Genomic DNA, 15736 nt, shown 5'->3' on the forward strand with positions numbered 1-15736 from the left:
TACCGATCGATACAAAAGGGAGAGGAATTGGACGTGAAGCCGGTTTGTTTACAAGTGAACGCTCTGTCATTTGACGGATCGATCACATGGTAAACATCTGCTATCAGCGGCTGTTTACTGTGATACATGATGCAGAGGACCTGGCGGTCACGGATATTCCCGGGGGTGCGCCCCAGGGGCCACGATTCTGGGAGGACGTTAATGTATGCCCTCCCAGAGTTATTCGTCCGCGCTGCATCAGTCATTCGGCTATAGCTATAGGTGATAGCAAAATACCAATCCTTTATGCTTGGCAGCTGCAAGTGTGATTTTCATGGACAATGCCTGTGATGGCAGTGCATGTTTTGCCATTACATATTTTGGGTGTGTAATTTATTTATTTATTTATGTTTTTGCTTTTATATTACTTTAATTAGATTTATATGTATATATTTGATATAAATACAGAAGCAGCCCCCATCTTGATTCATTTTTAAAGGCTTTTTAAGGTAGTTTTGGCTTCAAGATCAGATTTGTTTTTTTGTTTTTTTTTTTATCCAGTGGCAATAGAAATGAATAAAATTGGCCAGTGGCAAAACAATATAATAATGTAGTTTGCAAGCTTTTTTTCTTGGCAGAACCACACTGCATTATCCTAAAAGTGTAATAGAATGTCAAAACAGAATGCACAAAATCATTTCAAAACCACAAACCCTAAACCCCTCACAACCCCTGTATCCCCAATTGTTCCTGTATTTATCCAACAAATAAAAACTGTAGGTATGTGTTTGGTTGTAATAGGTTAGCAATTTGATGGTATGCAAGCACTTGTATGGCAGCAAATAGAATGAGATAAGGCGGGTTTTTGTTTTTTGCAATTAAACTTTAGTGTATTATTTGAGGGACAATAGCCCCAAATAATGCACGGTGGCTGGACAGTATGTAAGCAGTATGTAAGCAGCTTTACAAGGACAAAATGTAAGAGAGACAGATGAGGCAGGTTTTATTTTAAAAAAGTATTAGAGTGTATTTTCTTAGGGACAATAGCCACAAATATTTGCTGGAGCACTGGAATAGTCTTAACTTCAACCACTTGAATAAAATGGTGGTTGTTTTTTACGTCTTTTGCAGCCATTTCAAAATGCAAATTTTGAGGAAAAAATGCACTTTAATGAATTTTAGTGCACACAAACACAAATATAACACCCACTTTTTTGGTAAGATATAAAAGATATTATGCCATATAAAGATACCTAACATGTCATGCTTTACATTGCAAACTACGGTACCTAAAAATCTACATAGGCAAACGCTTTATCAGTTTAGAGTTGTACAGTAGGTCTGGCTCTAGACTTTTTGTCTCACTCTGATTTTTGTGACGATACCTCACATGTGTGGTACAATCACCATTTATATATGTGTGTAGGACCTACATGTTCACATTTGCTCGTGAGCACAGAGGGATAGGGACACTTTCAAACTGGTTTCTTTTTAAATTGAAATTTCATTTAAGTGTATTTTTTACACTATTCTTTTTTTTTGAATTAACGTTGCTTTTACAAGGGATGAACAGCGTGTGGTGTTATACTACCCTAAACCTTTAATTCAGCCTCTACATTATTGCAGTTGTTTCTTTAAACCAATATTAAGAAAAAGCACTGATTGAATTTAACCAATCAGCATTTGTTTATAATTCTTAATGCTCTGTGTAAGTTGTGGCATAGCAGTGGTGTGTCCTTTGCCTACACAGTTCTGCATTTACAAGAAGGTATTTATTTTACTCTGTAAAGGGTATAGCTGTGTGCAAAGTTTTACAAACATAATTTTGTGTTATTGCTGTACGTTAATGAGCCAGACATTTTTGAGAGAGAGCAGAGAAGGATTAGATCCTTGGCCACATTTTTATTACGGTATGTGTTCCTTTTTAAGAGATTTCCCCCTATTTGTGTCCTATATGTCCCAAGACATCATGTAATTTTTAGCTTCTTCCACTGACAGCCTCCCTGGTCACTCTTATACCAACCTAGCACCTATCCAGTGATTTCGGCTGGGTAGTGCCCTTGGCTCTTGCTTACTATATGTACAGTAATTATGAATGCTAGTGTTTTTTTATTTCACACTTACTTTTGATTAACAAAGTTCCATAACTTACCTACGAGAAGATAAAGCTGGAATAGTTCTGATTTAATCAGCGGACAGTTGGACAATTGGACGGATTAGAACTGAAATGTTCAGCAGTGATCCAAGGCCATTGTTTAGTCTCGGACAAAATCTGTGCTTGACAGTATTGCTTGCCAAAATGATTGCTTCCTACAGACTGTAAAATTATTTAACAGTTACCAGAATAACAAATAGCTGGTAATGCGTAAAGTGTATCGGTATTTTACTGTTATAGTGTTGTCTACTTGGAATATGTCCAGTCTGATTTTCAAGTCTGCAATATGTTAGTCTGGAATTAAAGTCTAAAATGCAGCTGCCCAGCAGAACTGCAGTTGATTGGCTATGTTAAAGTAGAGCACTGACCAAACAGTTATATAAATTATATTGCCAGTGAAGTTTCTGAGTTGTCAAAATATTTTAAATGTTATGCAGTTACACAGTATTATCACACCATATAGACAAGGAGTTGACACCATTATTCAGAGTTTGGAGGGCTCTTTAGTTTCTGGGTATTGCTTTTCTACCATTGGTCTGCTTACTGGATTATGAATGATTCCATCACTTTGGAGGGATTTCCTCTTACTTCCTGTTTTGGCTAAGGGACCGGAAGTGATAGCAAATCTCCACAATGGGACAGAGATGGGATTACAACCCTCCCTTACTCTATCAAAAAAATAAAATAAAAAAGTGATACTTTAAAGCGGAGGTCCACCCTAAAGTGGACCTTCCGCTCATCGGAACCCTCCCCCCCTCCGGCGCCACAATTGGCACCTTTCAGGGGGGAGGGGGGTGCAGATACCTGTACAGTACAGGTATCTGCACCCACTTCCGGGAAGTGCCCGCCCCTTTCCGCAAGTGCCCCGCTGCCTGCTGGGAAACACACAGATCCCAGAGGCAGCCGACTCGCGCATGCGCAGTAGGGAACCGGGAAATGAAGCCGAAAGGCTCCATTTCCTGATTCCCATACCCAAGATGGCAGCGGCAGCACCTGAGAGACGATCTAGAGATCGGCTTCGGGTGCCGACATCGCGGGCGTGCTGGACAGGTAAGTGTCACTATTTTAAAAGTCAGCAGCTGCAGTATTTGTAGCTGCTGGCTTTAAAAAAAAAAAAAAACGTGGAGTCCCGGCGGACTCCCGCTTTAAGGAATGTTTATTGTTTATACCAAGACATTGTTGTTTAGGCATAGGCAGATTACAAATGTTAGAAATTCTGCAGCATTGCTACACTTGGAATGTCAGTGCAAGGTAATACAAGTGTGAAAGGTTCCTAAGCATTTAGGCATTATTTGCACTTGAAACATCTGTGTTTACAAATATTGTTCATTGTGGTTTACCAAGGAAGAATACATTTTTCTCTGAGGAAAGAAAACAATCTGCCTCTTTCAGATCAGCTTAACCACTTCCCGACCGGCGCACGCCGATGTACGTCGGCAGAATGGCACGGGCAGGCATATTGGCGAACAGGTATGTCCATTTTAAAATGCCGCCGGCGCGCTCATGTGCCGGTCGGGACCCCCGTGAGTCCGGTCGTGGGTCCCGGGGACTCGATCACCGTGGGGATACCCGCAATCGTCTCACGGGGCAGCTAAACAAGGAGATGCCGTTGTAAACAGCATCTCCCCATTCTGTCTAGCAACAATTGATGCTGATCTCTGCTCCATGTGATTGGAGCCGAGATCAGTGTTCACTAAAACAAAGCCCAGCCCCCCACAGTTAGTAACACGGCCCTAGGAACACTTAACCCCTACACTGCCACCCCCTGGTTAACCCCTTCACTGCCAGTGTCATAACTGACAATGGTCCCAAAAATGTGTCAAAAATGTCCAATGTGTCCGCCATAATGTCGCAGTCACAATAAAAGTCGCTGATCCCCGCCATTACTAGTAAAAAAAAATTATTAATAAAAATGCCATAAAATTATCCCCTATTTTGTAAACGCTATAACTTTTGCGCAAGCCAATCAATAATCGGTTATTGCGATTTTTTTTACCAAAAATATGTAGAAGAATACGTATCGACCTAAACTGAGGTAAAAAATGTTTTTTATATATATTTTGGGGGATATTTATTATAACAAAAAGTAAAAAATAATGCGTTTTTTTCAAAATTGTCGCTCTATTTTTGTTTATAGCGCAAAAAAAAACGCAGGGGTGATCAAATACTACCAAAAGAAAGCTCTATTTGTGGGAAAAAAAAGGACGTCAATTTTGTTTGGGAGCCACGTCGTACGACCGCGCAATTATCAGTTAAAGCGACGCAGTGCCGAATCACAAAAAGTGGTCTGGTCTTAAGCCGGCAAAATGGTCCAGTCTGAAAGTGGTTAAAGTGGATATACTGTATCTGAGCAATACAAACTGAAAACACAGTTTTAACCATTTTTAATATTCAGAGCAAACTCACCCATCTATCCATGTCCCCATGTATTATTGTTTAGAGAAATCACTTTGAATCCCATCCAGCCCCCCCAGCATTCTAGCCATGGCCATCTTGAGTAAGGGCAGATTATTCAAGTAGTATTTACTTCCTGGAATCCATTTGGTCAGGCATGCAGGCAGGAGGGTGTGCTTAGCTGAGAAAGCCGCTCCTACATATAATAGAAAAAAATTAGGATTCCTGGGAAGTATGATATTATTTTGACCTAGGTTAGAAACCAGGAAGCTGCTGAAGAAATATAACATACAAAGTTTAAAACAAATATAGGGGGCACGCATGAGCAGTGAACCAAGATGGCTGCTCGGTGATGTCACTCCTAAACCCCTGGACACATCAGCTAAGATTTTAGCTTCCAGAAGAGCGCTCCCACTTTCGCTTTTGTGAACTTTGCTCCCTGACATCCCGCTGCACTCTGTGGAAAAGAAAATTGTCGTCACTCACGCATCAAGTGCCAAAGCAGCCAACCACTCTGACAGCTAGGCCTTCCCACTAGCCATCATGCCCAAAGCCCTGGATTGGGGTTTAGAACCCTCCCCGCCACTGCCGCACCTTAATGCAGAGAGCACCGCAGAGGCCCTACCAGAGCAGCTACCTCTGACTAAAAGATGCAGAGCTGCTGACCCACTTTAAAGCCAGATTACAAACGATCTCTTGGCAGCTACCTCCAAGCTTGGCGCACCACTGACCAAGAAGATCAAGAATTGGGGAACAGCACCAATGACCTAAAAGACAAAATGTATCCGAAAAGAGCTGGAAACAGCTCTGCTATGTCTCAAGGACTTCAAGAACAGATCCCACAGGGGCAATCTGCACCTCCAAAGCATTTCAGAAACTGTTACCAATATCACCTCTACCACCACAGCACTCTTTCAGTTTCTTTCTGGTGCCCACCATACCTGAGTGGTTGACCACATACACAGAGCACTGGGGCCCACCCAGGAATATCAACATCAAATTTACCTACTACCGCACCAAAGAAATCCTCCTGATGGTGGCATGGGACAAAACCGATTTTCAATTCCAAGATTATCTTTATCAACTGTTCAAAAATTTAGCCCAGGTGACTATCTACATCGCAGACAGATGAAACCCTTCACAACAGCTCAGCTTTGTGGAGTGCGCGACTAATAGTTGTCCCGTGGATAGATTCTCCCACCGTAGCTGTGGATCTCTGCAGCTACCATGGGCCTCTTGGCTGCTTCTATGATTAATGCTCTCATTGCCCAGCCTGTCAGTTTAGATGGATGGCCATGTCTTGGGGGGTTTGCAGTTGTGCCATACTCTTTCCATTTTTGCATGATGGATTGAACAGTGCTCTGTGAGATGTTAAAAGCTTGGGATATTGTTTTATAACCTAACCCTGCTTTAATCTTCTCCACAACTTTATCCCTGACCTGTCTGGTGTGTTCCCTGCTGTATTTATACTGAGATTAAATTACACAGGTGGACTCTATTAATTAGGTGACCTCTAAAGGCAATTGGTTCCACTAGATTTTAGTTAGGGGTATCAGAGCAAAGGGGGCTGAATAAAAATGCACGCCACACATTTCAGATATTTATTTGCAAAAATGTGAAAACCATTTATCATTTTCCTTCCTCTTCACAATTATATGTGACACTTTGTGTTGATCTATCACATAAATTCCCAATAAAATACATTTACACGTTTGGTTGTACAGTGAGGGAAAAAGTTTTGATACCCTGCTGATTTTGTATATTTGCCTACTGATAAAGTAATGATCAGTCTATAATTTTATATTATAATATTAAGAAAGATGCATTTCAAAAAAAGTTTTATAATTTAATTTGCATTTTAATGCGTGAAATAAGTATTTGATCCCCTAGAAATCAGCAAGATTTCTGGCTCCCAGGTGTCTTCTATACAGGTAACGAGCTCAGATTAAGAGATTAAGACATCTGTCCACAGAAGTAATCAATCAATCAGATTCCAATCTCTCCACCATGGCCAAGACCAAAGAACTGTCCAAGGATGTCAGGGACAAGATTGTAGACCTACACAAGGCTGGAATGGGCTACAAGACTATCGCCAAGCAGCTTGGTGAGAGGGTGACAACAGTGGGTGCGATTATTCACAAAAGAAAGAAACACAAAAGAGCTGCCAATAACCTTCGGTCTGGGGCTCCATGCAAGATATCACCTCGTGGAGTTTTAATGATCATGAGAATGGTGAGGAATCAGCCCAGAACTACAGGGGAGAATCTTGTCCATGATCTTAAGACAACTACGACCATAGTCACCAAGAAAACTATTGGTAACACACTAGGCCGTGAAGGACTGAAATCCTGCAGCACCTGCAATGTTCAATGTTCAAGAAAGCACATGTACAGGCCCATTTGAAGTCTGCTAATGAACATCTGAATGATTCAGAGAAGAACTGGGTAAAAGTGTTGTGGTCATATGAGACCAAAATCAATCTCTTTGGCATCAACTCAACTTGCCTTGTTTGGAGGAGGAGGAATGCGGCCTATGACCCCAAAAACCCCATACCCACCATCAAACATGGAGGTGGAAACATTATGCTTTGGGGTGTTTTTCTGCTAAGGGGACGGGACAAATTCACTGCATCAAAGGGACAATGGACGAGGACATGTACCCTCAAATCTTGGGTGAGAACCTCCTTCCCTCAGCCAGGGCATTAAAAATGGGTCATGGATGAGTATTCCAGCATGACAATTACCCTAAACACATGGCCAAGGCAACAAAGGAGTGACTAAAGAAACATTTGAAGAAGCACATTAAGGTCCTGGATTGCCCTAGCCAGTCTCCAAACCTTAATCCCATAGAAAATATGTGGCGGTAGCTGAAGGTTCGCGTTATCAAATGTCAGCCACCACGTACTAAGTCATGTTTTGTGAAGGGGTCAATTCTTATTTCACTCATTAAAATGCAAATTAATTTAGAACATTTTTGAAATGCATTTTTCTGGATTTTTTTGTTCTGTCTCTCACTGTTAAAATAAACCCACCATTAAAATTATAGATTTATCATTTCTTTGTCAGTGGGTAAACATACAAAACCAACAGGCGATTAAATACTTATTTTATAGGGAAGGACTATCAGTGACGTCACATGCCAGGCCACGCCCCTACAATAAAAAAACACATTACGTCATACATAACACCTACACTGCCCCCTAGTGGTTAACTCCTTCACTGCCAGTGTCATTTACACAGGAATCAGTGCATTTAAATAGCACTGATTGCTGTATAAATGACAATGGTTCCAAAAATGTGTCAAAAATGCCCGATGTGTCCACCATAATGTCGCAGTCACAATAAAAATCACTGATCGCTGCCATTACTAGTAAAAAAAAAATATTAATAAAAATGTTATAAAACTATCCCCTATTTTGTAAACGCTATAAATTTTACGCAAACCAATCAATAATCGCTAATTGTGATTTTTTTTTACCAAAAATATGTAGAAGAATATGTATTGGCCTAAACTGAGGAAAAAAAATGTTTTTTTTAGATATTTTTTTGTGATATTTATTATAGCAAAAAGTAAAAATTGTCGCTCTATTTTTGTTGATAGCGCAAAAAATAAAAACCGCAGAGGTGGTCAAATACCACCAAAAGAAAGCTCTATTTGTGGGGAAAAAAGGACGCCAATTTTGTTTGGGAGCCACGTCGCACGACTGCGTAATTATCAGTTAAATCGATGCAGTGCCGAATCGCAAAAAGGGGCTTGGTCCTTTGGCTGCAAATTGGTCCGGGGCTTAAGTGGTTATGCTTGTGTGCTGCATTTACTAAAATAGTGGCACAGATTCTTGTTTAGTTTGAGCTTAGGGCATTGAATGTGGCATTGTAGGACATATATAAGCCACACCAATGTAAGTTTGATAAACTTTTTGAAGGCAGAAACGTTACTTCCCAGCATTCAAAAAAAGCACCTTTTGCCTTAAATTAAAAGAACACTCACTTTTTTGCAGATGAAATCCGTTATTGAGACACATTGCTACTTCCATCATATGTCACTGTAGGAATGGTGTTTTTTTTAAGCTCAGTGTTGGATGTGCACCAAACATATCACTGGGAACCTTGGCACAAAGCTCTACCTTAGTCACATTCACATTTGACATCAGCACCTCAACACATTTTAGAACTGGGTCTTTCTTGTGACTTTTTTTTTTTTTTTTGCACGTTCCAAAATTTCTTTTGCATGTTTATTTATTTTAGTTAGTTATGAGTATTGGCTAATGTCATGAAGGACTTTGCGGTTAACTAATGGATGTTTACTCCAGTCTCACCAGCTAAACTTTAAAGAGGTTACAAAGTGATGGTTGGCCTGTCTGTTGCATTGCACATATCACTTTGGTTATACCTTTTTTTACGTGCGGTCAATTTTAGGCAGACCTGGGTGGTTTGATGTAGCTTCCACTTCATATTGAAAAAGCATCCAAACACTTCTATATGACAGGTTTATGTGGCTTTTGCTATGACTCTTAGTTTTTATCCAATTTGTTTGTAGTTCTTTGTAGACCTAATTTTCATAGCTGCTCTTCAGATTTACATCCTGAATCATAATTCCTATTGCTGGAAATTTTCCAGAAAATGTATTAAATATTTTAATTATAAAGGTGAAATGTAAAGTAAATGTTTCCTAATCAAGTGATGGTTTTTGTCTCTACAAACTTAAAAATGTAAAGCCTTCTCAGCTAAGCAAATGATATACTGTTATTATCTTAGTAATGCTATCTTATTGCTATATTATATGTTAAATATCTTATTGTATAATATTTTTATTTTATATATGTTTTTGCTTTTTCTAGGTGCCATTCTTCCTCTTTATAACGTTCTCTGTGTATACCATGCTGCCCCTTGGGATGCGTGCCTGTCTGATTATCAGCATAGTCTCTGGAATGTCCCACATTATCGTCATTAGTGTCACAGTGATGTTGTCCTCAGACACTCGTGACACCATCGCCTTTGAGGTAATTTCATTGAACATGGCCCCTAAGACACAAGTGGCAAATTCCAAGTCTCTGTGTTTTAGGGGCAGATACATGCATACATTTTCATCTTATTTATGATCAGCTGTTGTTTGGTTACATAGTGAATTGCTTGTTGCTATGTTAAGAGGATTTAGGGGGGCAATAAACTTATAATAATGTGCAATAGGTAAAAGCATCAATACACTTTAAATATAATTAGTTAGCTGCATGTACTTATCTCTTCCTTATGTATTGCATTGGTTGGTTGCTCTGGATTCAGAAAATGCCTAAGGCCTCATGTACACTGCTGCTGGTAAACGGATGTTTAGGAGCAGTTGGGCATTTTTTTCAACTGCTCCTGAACGCTCCTCTATGTTATCTTATCAGTACATGTACACAGCTTTGTTTATAGCCATTTCTAGGCAGTTGTGTTTAGAGCTTTTTTTTGAAACCCAGAAAACTCAGTTCAGAAGCTGTGTTTAGAGGCATTTCAAACGCCAAACGCGGGTAAACGCAGTAACTTGCATTTAGCCGTATTTCGTTTACATCTGTTTTTCATTTTTGGCTATTTTGAAAAAAATATATAATAATTTTTAAACGTGATATGTAAACGTGGCTAAACTGACGTTTTTAGACACCAGTTTCTAGCTGTCAAGTTAAATCGTTCAGGAGAGGTTGAACAACGTCCTGTGTTTATGAAGCCTTATATGTATGATGTTCCTGGAGAACACCGTGAAAAGATTTTGTAACTGAAAAATCATTTGCTGTTAGGACATCACATGTGTAATACAGGGCCATCTTTAATATTGATTGGACCCTGGGCAAAACTTTTCGTGGGGCCCCCCATGCAGTTTTGCTCTCCACCTGGTCTGAGACACAATAAATAGCAGGTATATTCAAAATCGGTTTACTGAATCAGATCAGGCAGCTATTGTGATTGGTTGCCAGAGGTTACAGTGTATCATTACCTCTCACTGACTGTTTGCTAGAGGTTACAGCACACATTAGGGCTCACTGATTAGTTACTAGAAGTTACAGCACTTGATTTCTGCTTGTTGATTGGTTGCTAGAGATTACTGTGGATATGATCTCAGGGGGCATGATATACATATCAATGCCGCCGGCCACCGATATTTACATATGAATGTCGCCACTATTTACATATGAGTCATCTGTACACAACAATAGGGCAGAGCTGGAAAGCATTAGTAGCAGCACTTCACACTGAGATATTGGGACACATCACATGACTAAAACCTCAAGCGACGAGGAAATTTAAACCAGGATATTTGGCAAGTATAAGGGCAGCTGCTTTGGGCCCCACAACAATAACAGGGCCCAGGGCAGCTGCCCCTTTTGCCCTGCCTTAAAAACGGCCTTGGTGTAATACAGTATACTGTATATAACCAATGCTAAAAGTACAATGTATTCAATAAAAAATATTGTGAAGTTTCAGAATGTAGTAAAATAGATAAACAGCTGAAGGAAAACAGGATTTAACTTTCTGAGAAGGAAATAAAAAAAATAAGGAAAAAATTTAATGAGTTTACCCCCCCCCCCCCCAGTAGGGAAGGGTTAAAACCCCTTTTTCAGATTTTTTGCTATTTATGTGCCATTGTGGAGATTTCACTTCCTGTACTGTACCTGACTTTTAGTTATAGCGAAAATGGGACAAATAATATGGGTGAGTTTCACAAATTTGTGTAAATGATTTCCTGAAACAAAATGATACAACTCAGGAAGTAAAACCAGGTCAGTACTAAATTCATTTAATGTGCACAATACCCTGGTTTCCCCCAACGTTCTATATCAAAATGTTACATTTGTTTTACTGTTATCTTCAAAACACATGGGGAAATTCATATAGGGTGGCATAGACACCTGTTGGGATGCCGCACCAAACGTGTTAGAACTTGTCAGAAGTGTCAGCGCATAATTCATGTATCTCTCATGGACAGGTACACGAGGGAGTGTCCACACTGGGCTTTTTCAGGGCTTTCTTTGGGCATTCTCTCCTCCCTGGCCACTGTGCCTATCAAACAAACAGATGCATGGCCAATGAGTTTTGTATTGGGGTAGGCGGAGCTTGATAGGGAATTGAAAGCCAAGTTGCCCATTAGGTCCGCTTTACTTTTAACTGACAGCCCATGGCAGTCATAGCCATAGCCACTATTCAGGCCAATAGAAAAGTCTGACCACTGCCAGTGACTCCTCCCACCCAGTAAAAAGGTATTTCCCAAACATGGAACATTTAGCTTTCATTCAGGGTATCTCAAAATTGGTAGCTGAATGGGGCCTAGGGATACAGTACTATACAGGAAGCTTTCACATACATAGTTACATAGTGTCAAGGCTGGGCTCAGCCCTTCCTTCTCTGAGCCGGTCGCTCAGCTGTCAGCTGATTGCCAGCTCCTATCTCTCCACAGTTACTCAGCTGTTGATGATATCCTGCTCGTCAGTTCTGCCTACTTAAGTCCAGTCCAGAGGATCTCTGCCTTTGCCTTGGTCAAAATCACAGAAACTATCTCCTGCGATCCTGTTCAAATTTTGCTTTGCTGACATCCCTTCTGGCTCCAGATCCTGCTTGCTGTTTCACTACATTGATCCCTGACTTCTGGCTTGGCTGACTATCCCTTCCGGTTACTGAACTTTGGCTATGTTTTGACTACGTTTATTATTTTTACTTTTATTTGTAAACAAGTGTGATTTAACTGTACTTCTGGTTGAAAAAAGACATAAGTCCATCCAGTCCAACCAATAAAAGGGGGAAAGAAAAGGAAATTGTAGGTCTTACTAATGGTTTGAACAGGGGTAAAATGATGCCTCTCTCTCTGGTGTCTAAACCTCTCTTAATACAAGAAAAGATTTTGCTTGCTTTGGAAACCGCAGCTTGAGACCAGAACACTCAGATCCTTCTCCACCACTGACTCCCCCAGCTGTTTTCCTAGTATGTATGATGCATGCATGTTCTTAGCCAGCAAGTGCATAACCAGTGGCGGCTGGTAAAGTTTTAGGATGGGGGGGCGCCAGACCCTGCCCTTACTTTTTGACCCATCCCACTTCTCATAAGGCCCACCCTTATAGAATCCACACACTTCGTCCCCTGTATTCCACCCATAATGTCATGAGTATACAGCTCAGCATCACAGGACAGAGTATATAGCCCCAGCATCACAGGACAGAGTATGTAGCTCAGCCTCACAGATCATGGTATATAGCGCAGCCTTGCAGATCATGGTATATAACTCTGCCTCACAGATCATGGTATATAGCACAGCCTCGCAGATCATGGTATATAGCACAGCCTCACAGATCATGGTATATAGCACAGCCTCACAGATCATGGAATATAGCGCAGCCTCACAGATCATGGAATATAGCGCAGCCTCACAGATCATGGTATATAGCGCAGCCTCACAGATCATGGTATATAGCACAGCCTCACAGATTATGAACAATGTGGATGAGATGAGTGGTGTGCCGATCAGATTTCTCCTGTCACCATGCTCATGTCACCTCATCCTGGCAGCTTACAATCAATCTCTCTTGTCCGGATATAAATGCTCCCTGTCCCTGTGCAGAGCTCACCTGGTAACAGCACACAGGACTTGGTTAGACAGGGGCAACCGGGGGCTTGCAAAACTGACAGCAACCCCCCGTAGGTAACCACAGCCCCCCCACGCGGCTAGCAATACTTACAGGGCAACCACGCCCCAGGCTTTCGGCACTGACAGCGACCCCCTCCTCTGAAGGAAACTACCACCAGCCCCCACCGCGGGGCTTGTGGTTCTCTGAAGGCAACCCCAACCCCCCGTGCGGTTAGCGGTACTCACAGGGAAACCACCCCCCAGGCTCGCGGTACTCTAAAGGCAACCCCCCCAGAGGTCTGGCCCTTCACTTACTGGGCTGTGGTGTCCTCTCCTCCTGTGTCTCTTCAAGAGTGCAGGCAGCAGCAGCAGGGGAGCTGTCCATTCCTCCTCTGCATGTCTCCTCTTCCTAAGCACTGGGCATCCAATAGGCCCACCCGTCGCTTTGGCCAATCAGGAAACAGGTCCTGATTGACGGGGCGGCACTGTAGTGTGAAAATAGCAAAAAATAATACGCCATGGTGACACAATTGGGTGGCATCAGGGCACATTCTCTGCTCCCCAAGCCCATCCTATTTTGAAGCCTATTAGAGCCTCTGGCTCTAATCAGGTGCTTAAAAAAAAGACATCCCCTCCCACCCTATCATAGGAGTCCATGCATCCGGCATCCTGAAAGGGGCCTTGCACCTGGATAGGGAGGGTGGGGGCAGGAATAGCGGGGCATCGCCCGTGCCCCCACAATGGATGGGCCACCACTGTGATAACTTTACATTTATCATCATTAAACCTCTTTTGCACATAGTTGCCCAATTAACCACTTGACCACTGGGCACTTAAACACCCTTAATAACCAGACCAATTTTCAGCTTTCGGTGCTCTCACATTTTGAATGACCCTGAAGGGTCTGGTAGGGATTTTTGGGGGGAACCCCAAGCCATTTAAAAAAAAAAAATTGTCGCGGAGTTCCCCTTAACCACTTGCCGACCGCTGACGGCATATATACGTCAGCAGAATGGCACAGCTGGGCAAAGTAACGTACCCATACATTACTTTGAAATTCCCGCGTGCGCGCACGCCTGCCGCAAGCTCCGTGACCGTGCCCATGGGACCCGCGGACTCGATTGCCGCAGGGATACCCGCGATCGTGTCACGGAGCTTAAGAATGGGGAGAGGCCGATGTAAACAGCATCTTCCCGTTCTTCCTAATGACAGGACACTGATCGTCTGCTCCCTGTCATCGGGAGCAATGATTAGTGTCCACATCACACAAGCCCATCCCCCAGTCAGTTAGAAACACTCCCCTAGGACACACTTAACCCCTCCATCCGTCTCATAGTCAAGATCCTCTTGTATCCAATAGGTATCTGGACCACCTGTATGTGAGTATTTAAAAAAAACATAACAAAAGAAAGCACTGGTCTTAAACCAATTTTTGGAGTCACTGCAGCGTCGAGGGGCAGCAATACCTGTCCCCCCATTGGAGCGATTTACAGGTTTTTATTCCACCCTTTTTACTGGTGGAGAAAAAAACTGATGACTGGAGACCTGTAATAGATCTGAAAAAGCAAAATCAATACATCCATCTCGAAAGCTTCAAGATGGAGTCGCTCCAAACGATTATCCAAACCATACAACCAGGAGATTGGTTAACATGGATAGACCTGCAGGATAGTAACCTCCACGTCCCTATTCTACCATCCTTCCCAAGTTCTTAAGGTTCGCAGTGGGTCATGTCCACCTGCAATTTCAGGCTCAGGTCAAGGGACAGAGAGTACTTATGCATTTGAACAACAAGGCAGTCTCGTACCTTCAAAAACAAGGGGACACTCACAGCAAGACACTTCTGAGGGTAGTGGAACCTGTAATACTCTGGGCAGAGAGGAACCTGGTAGACCTCAGGGCAATATATCTCCCAGGCAAGATGAACACGGAGGCAGATGTCTTATCAAGGAGGTTTGGGGACAACAACGAATGGTCTCTCCATCCCCATGTGTTCAACCAAATCTCCAATCTATGGCAGACCCCACAGGTGGATCTCTTTACTACGCAGGAGAATTGCGAACTCAGGAGATTCTTCTCTCTCCTTCCACATCCACAAGTGGAGGGAGTAGATGCGCTGTCTTGTCCTTGGACCTTCAAGACAGCTTACGCCTTTCCTCCTCGCTCACTCATTTCGAGGTTTCTCCTCAGACTCCTGAACAAACCAGTCCAAGTGCTAGCAGTGCTACCCTATTGACCAAAGAGACCTTGGTTTCCTCTAGCCATGCACCTCAGTGTGGATCCTCCAATCAGAATTCCTCCCTTCCCGCACTTGCTGACCCAGGGCAGGCTGGCCCATCCAGACCCACAGAAGCTGGATCTTCGTGTATGGAAGTTGAAAGGAGGAGGTTTGAATCATTAGGTTGTTCCCAAGAGGTCATATCCACCCTGTTGAAAGCCAGAAAACCTACATCCAACACAATATATGCAAGGATTTAGGACAAGTTCTTATCCTATGCCACAGGAAAAGGAATTGATCCTATCTCTCCTTCCACTGCTGATGTTCTGATTTTTCTGCAAACTGGTCTCAATTTGGGACTCAGCCAGAGTTTTCCTTCAAGGTGCAAGTGTCCGCAATTTCTA

The 15736-nt window shown here is 42.3% G+C and overlaps 1 protein-coding gene across 1 annotated transcript in view; it reads left to right on the forward strand.

The window, feature by feature from the left end:
* The window catches only part of ADCY7 (adenylate cyclase 7), a 228605-nt gene that overhangs the window by 54486 nt on the left and 158383 nt on the right, over positions 1-15736 (forward strand). The window contains exon 3 of the mRNA XM_077458399.1: positions 9366-9527. Coding sequence (XP_077314525.1) covers positions 9366-9527 — 162 coding nt within the window. The remainder of the gene's footprint in view (positions 1-9365; positions 9528-15736) is intronic.

Source organism: Lithobates pipiens, unplaced genomic scaffold (genome assembly GCF_037356315.1).
Source record: "Lithobates pipiens isolate NorthernLeopardFrog02 unplaced genomic scaffold, aLitPip1_a1.2 Scaffold_10, whole genome shotgun sequence".
Lineage (NCBI taxonomy): Eukaryota > Metazoa > Chordata > Amphibia > Anura > Ranidae > Lithobates > Lithobates pipiens.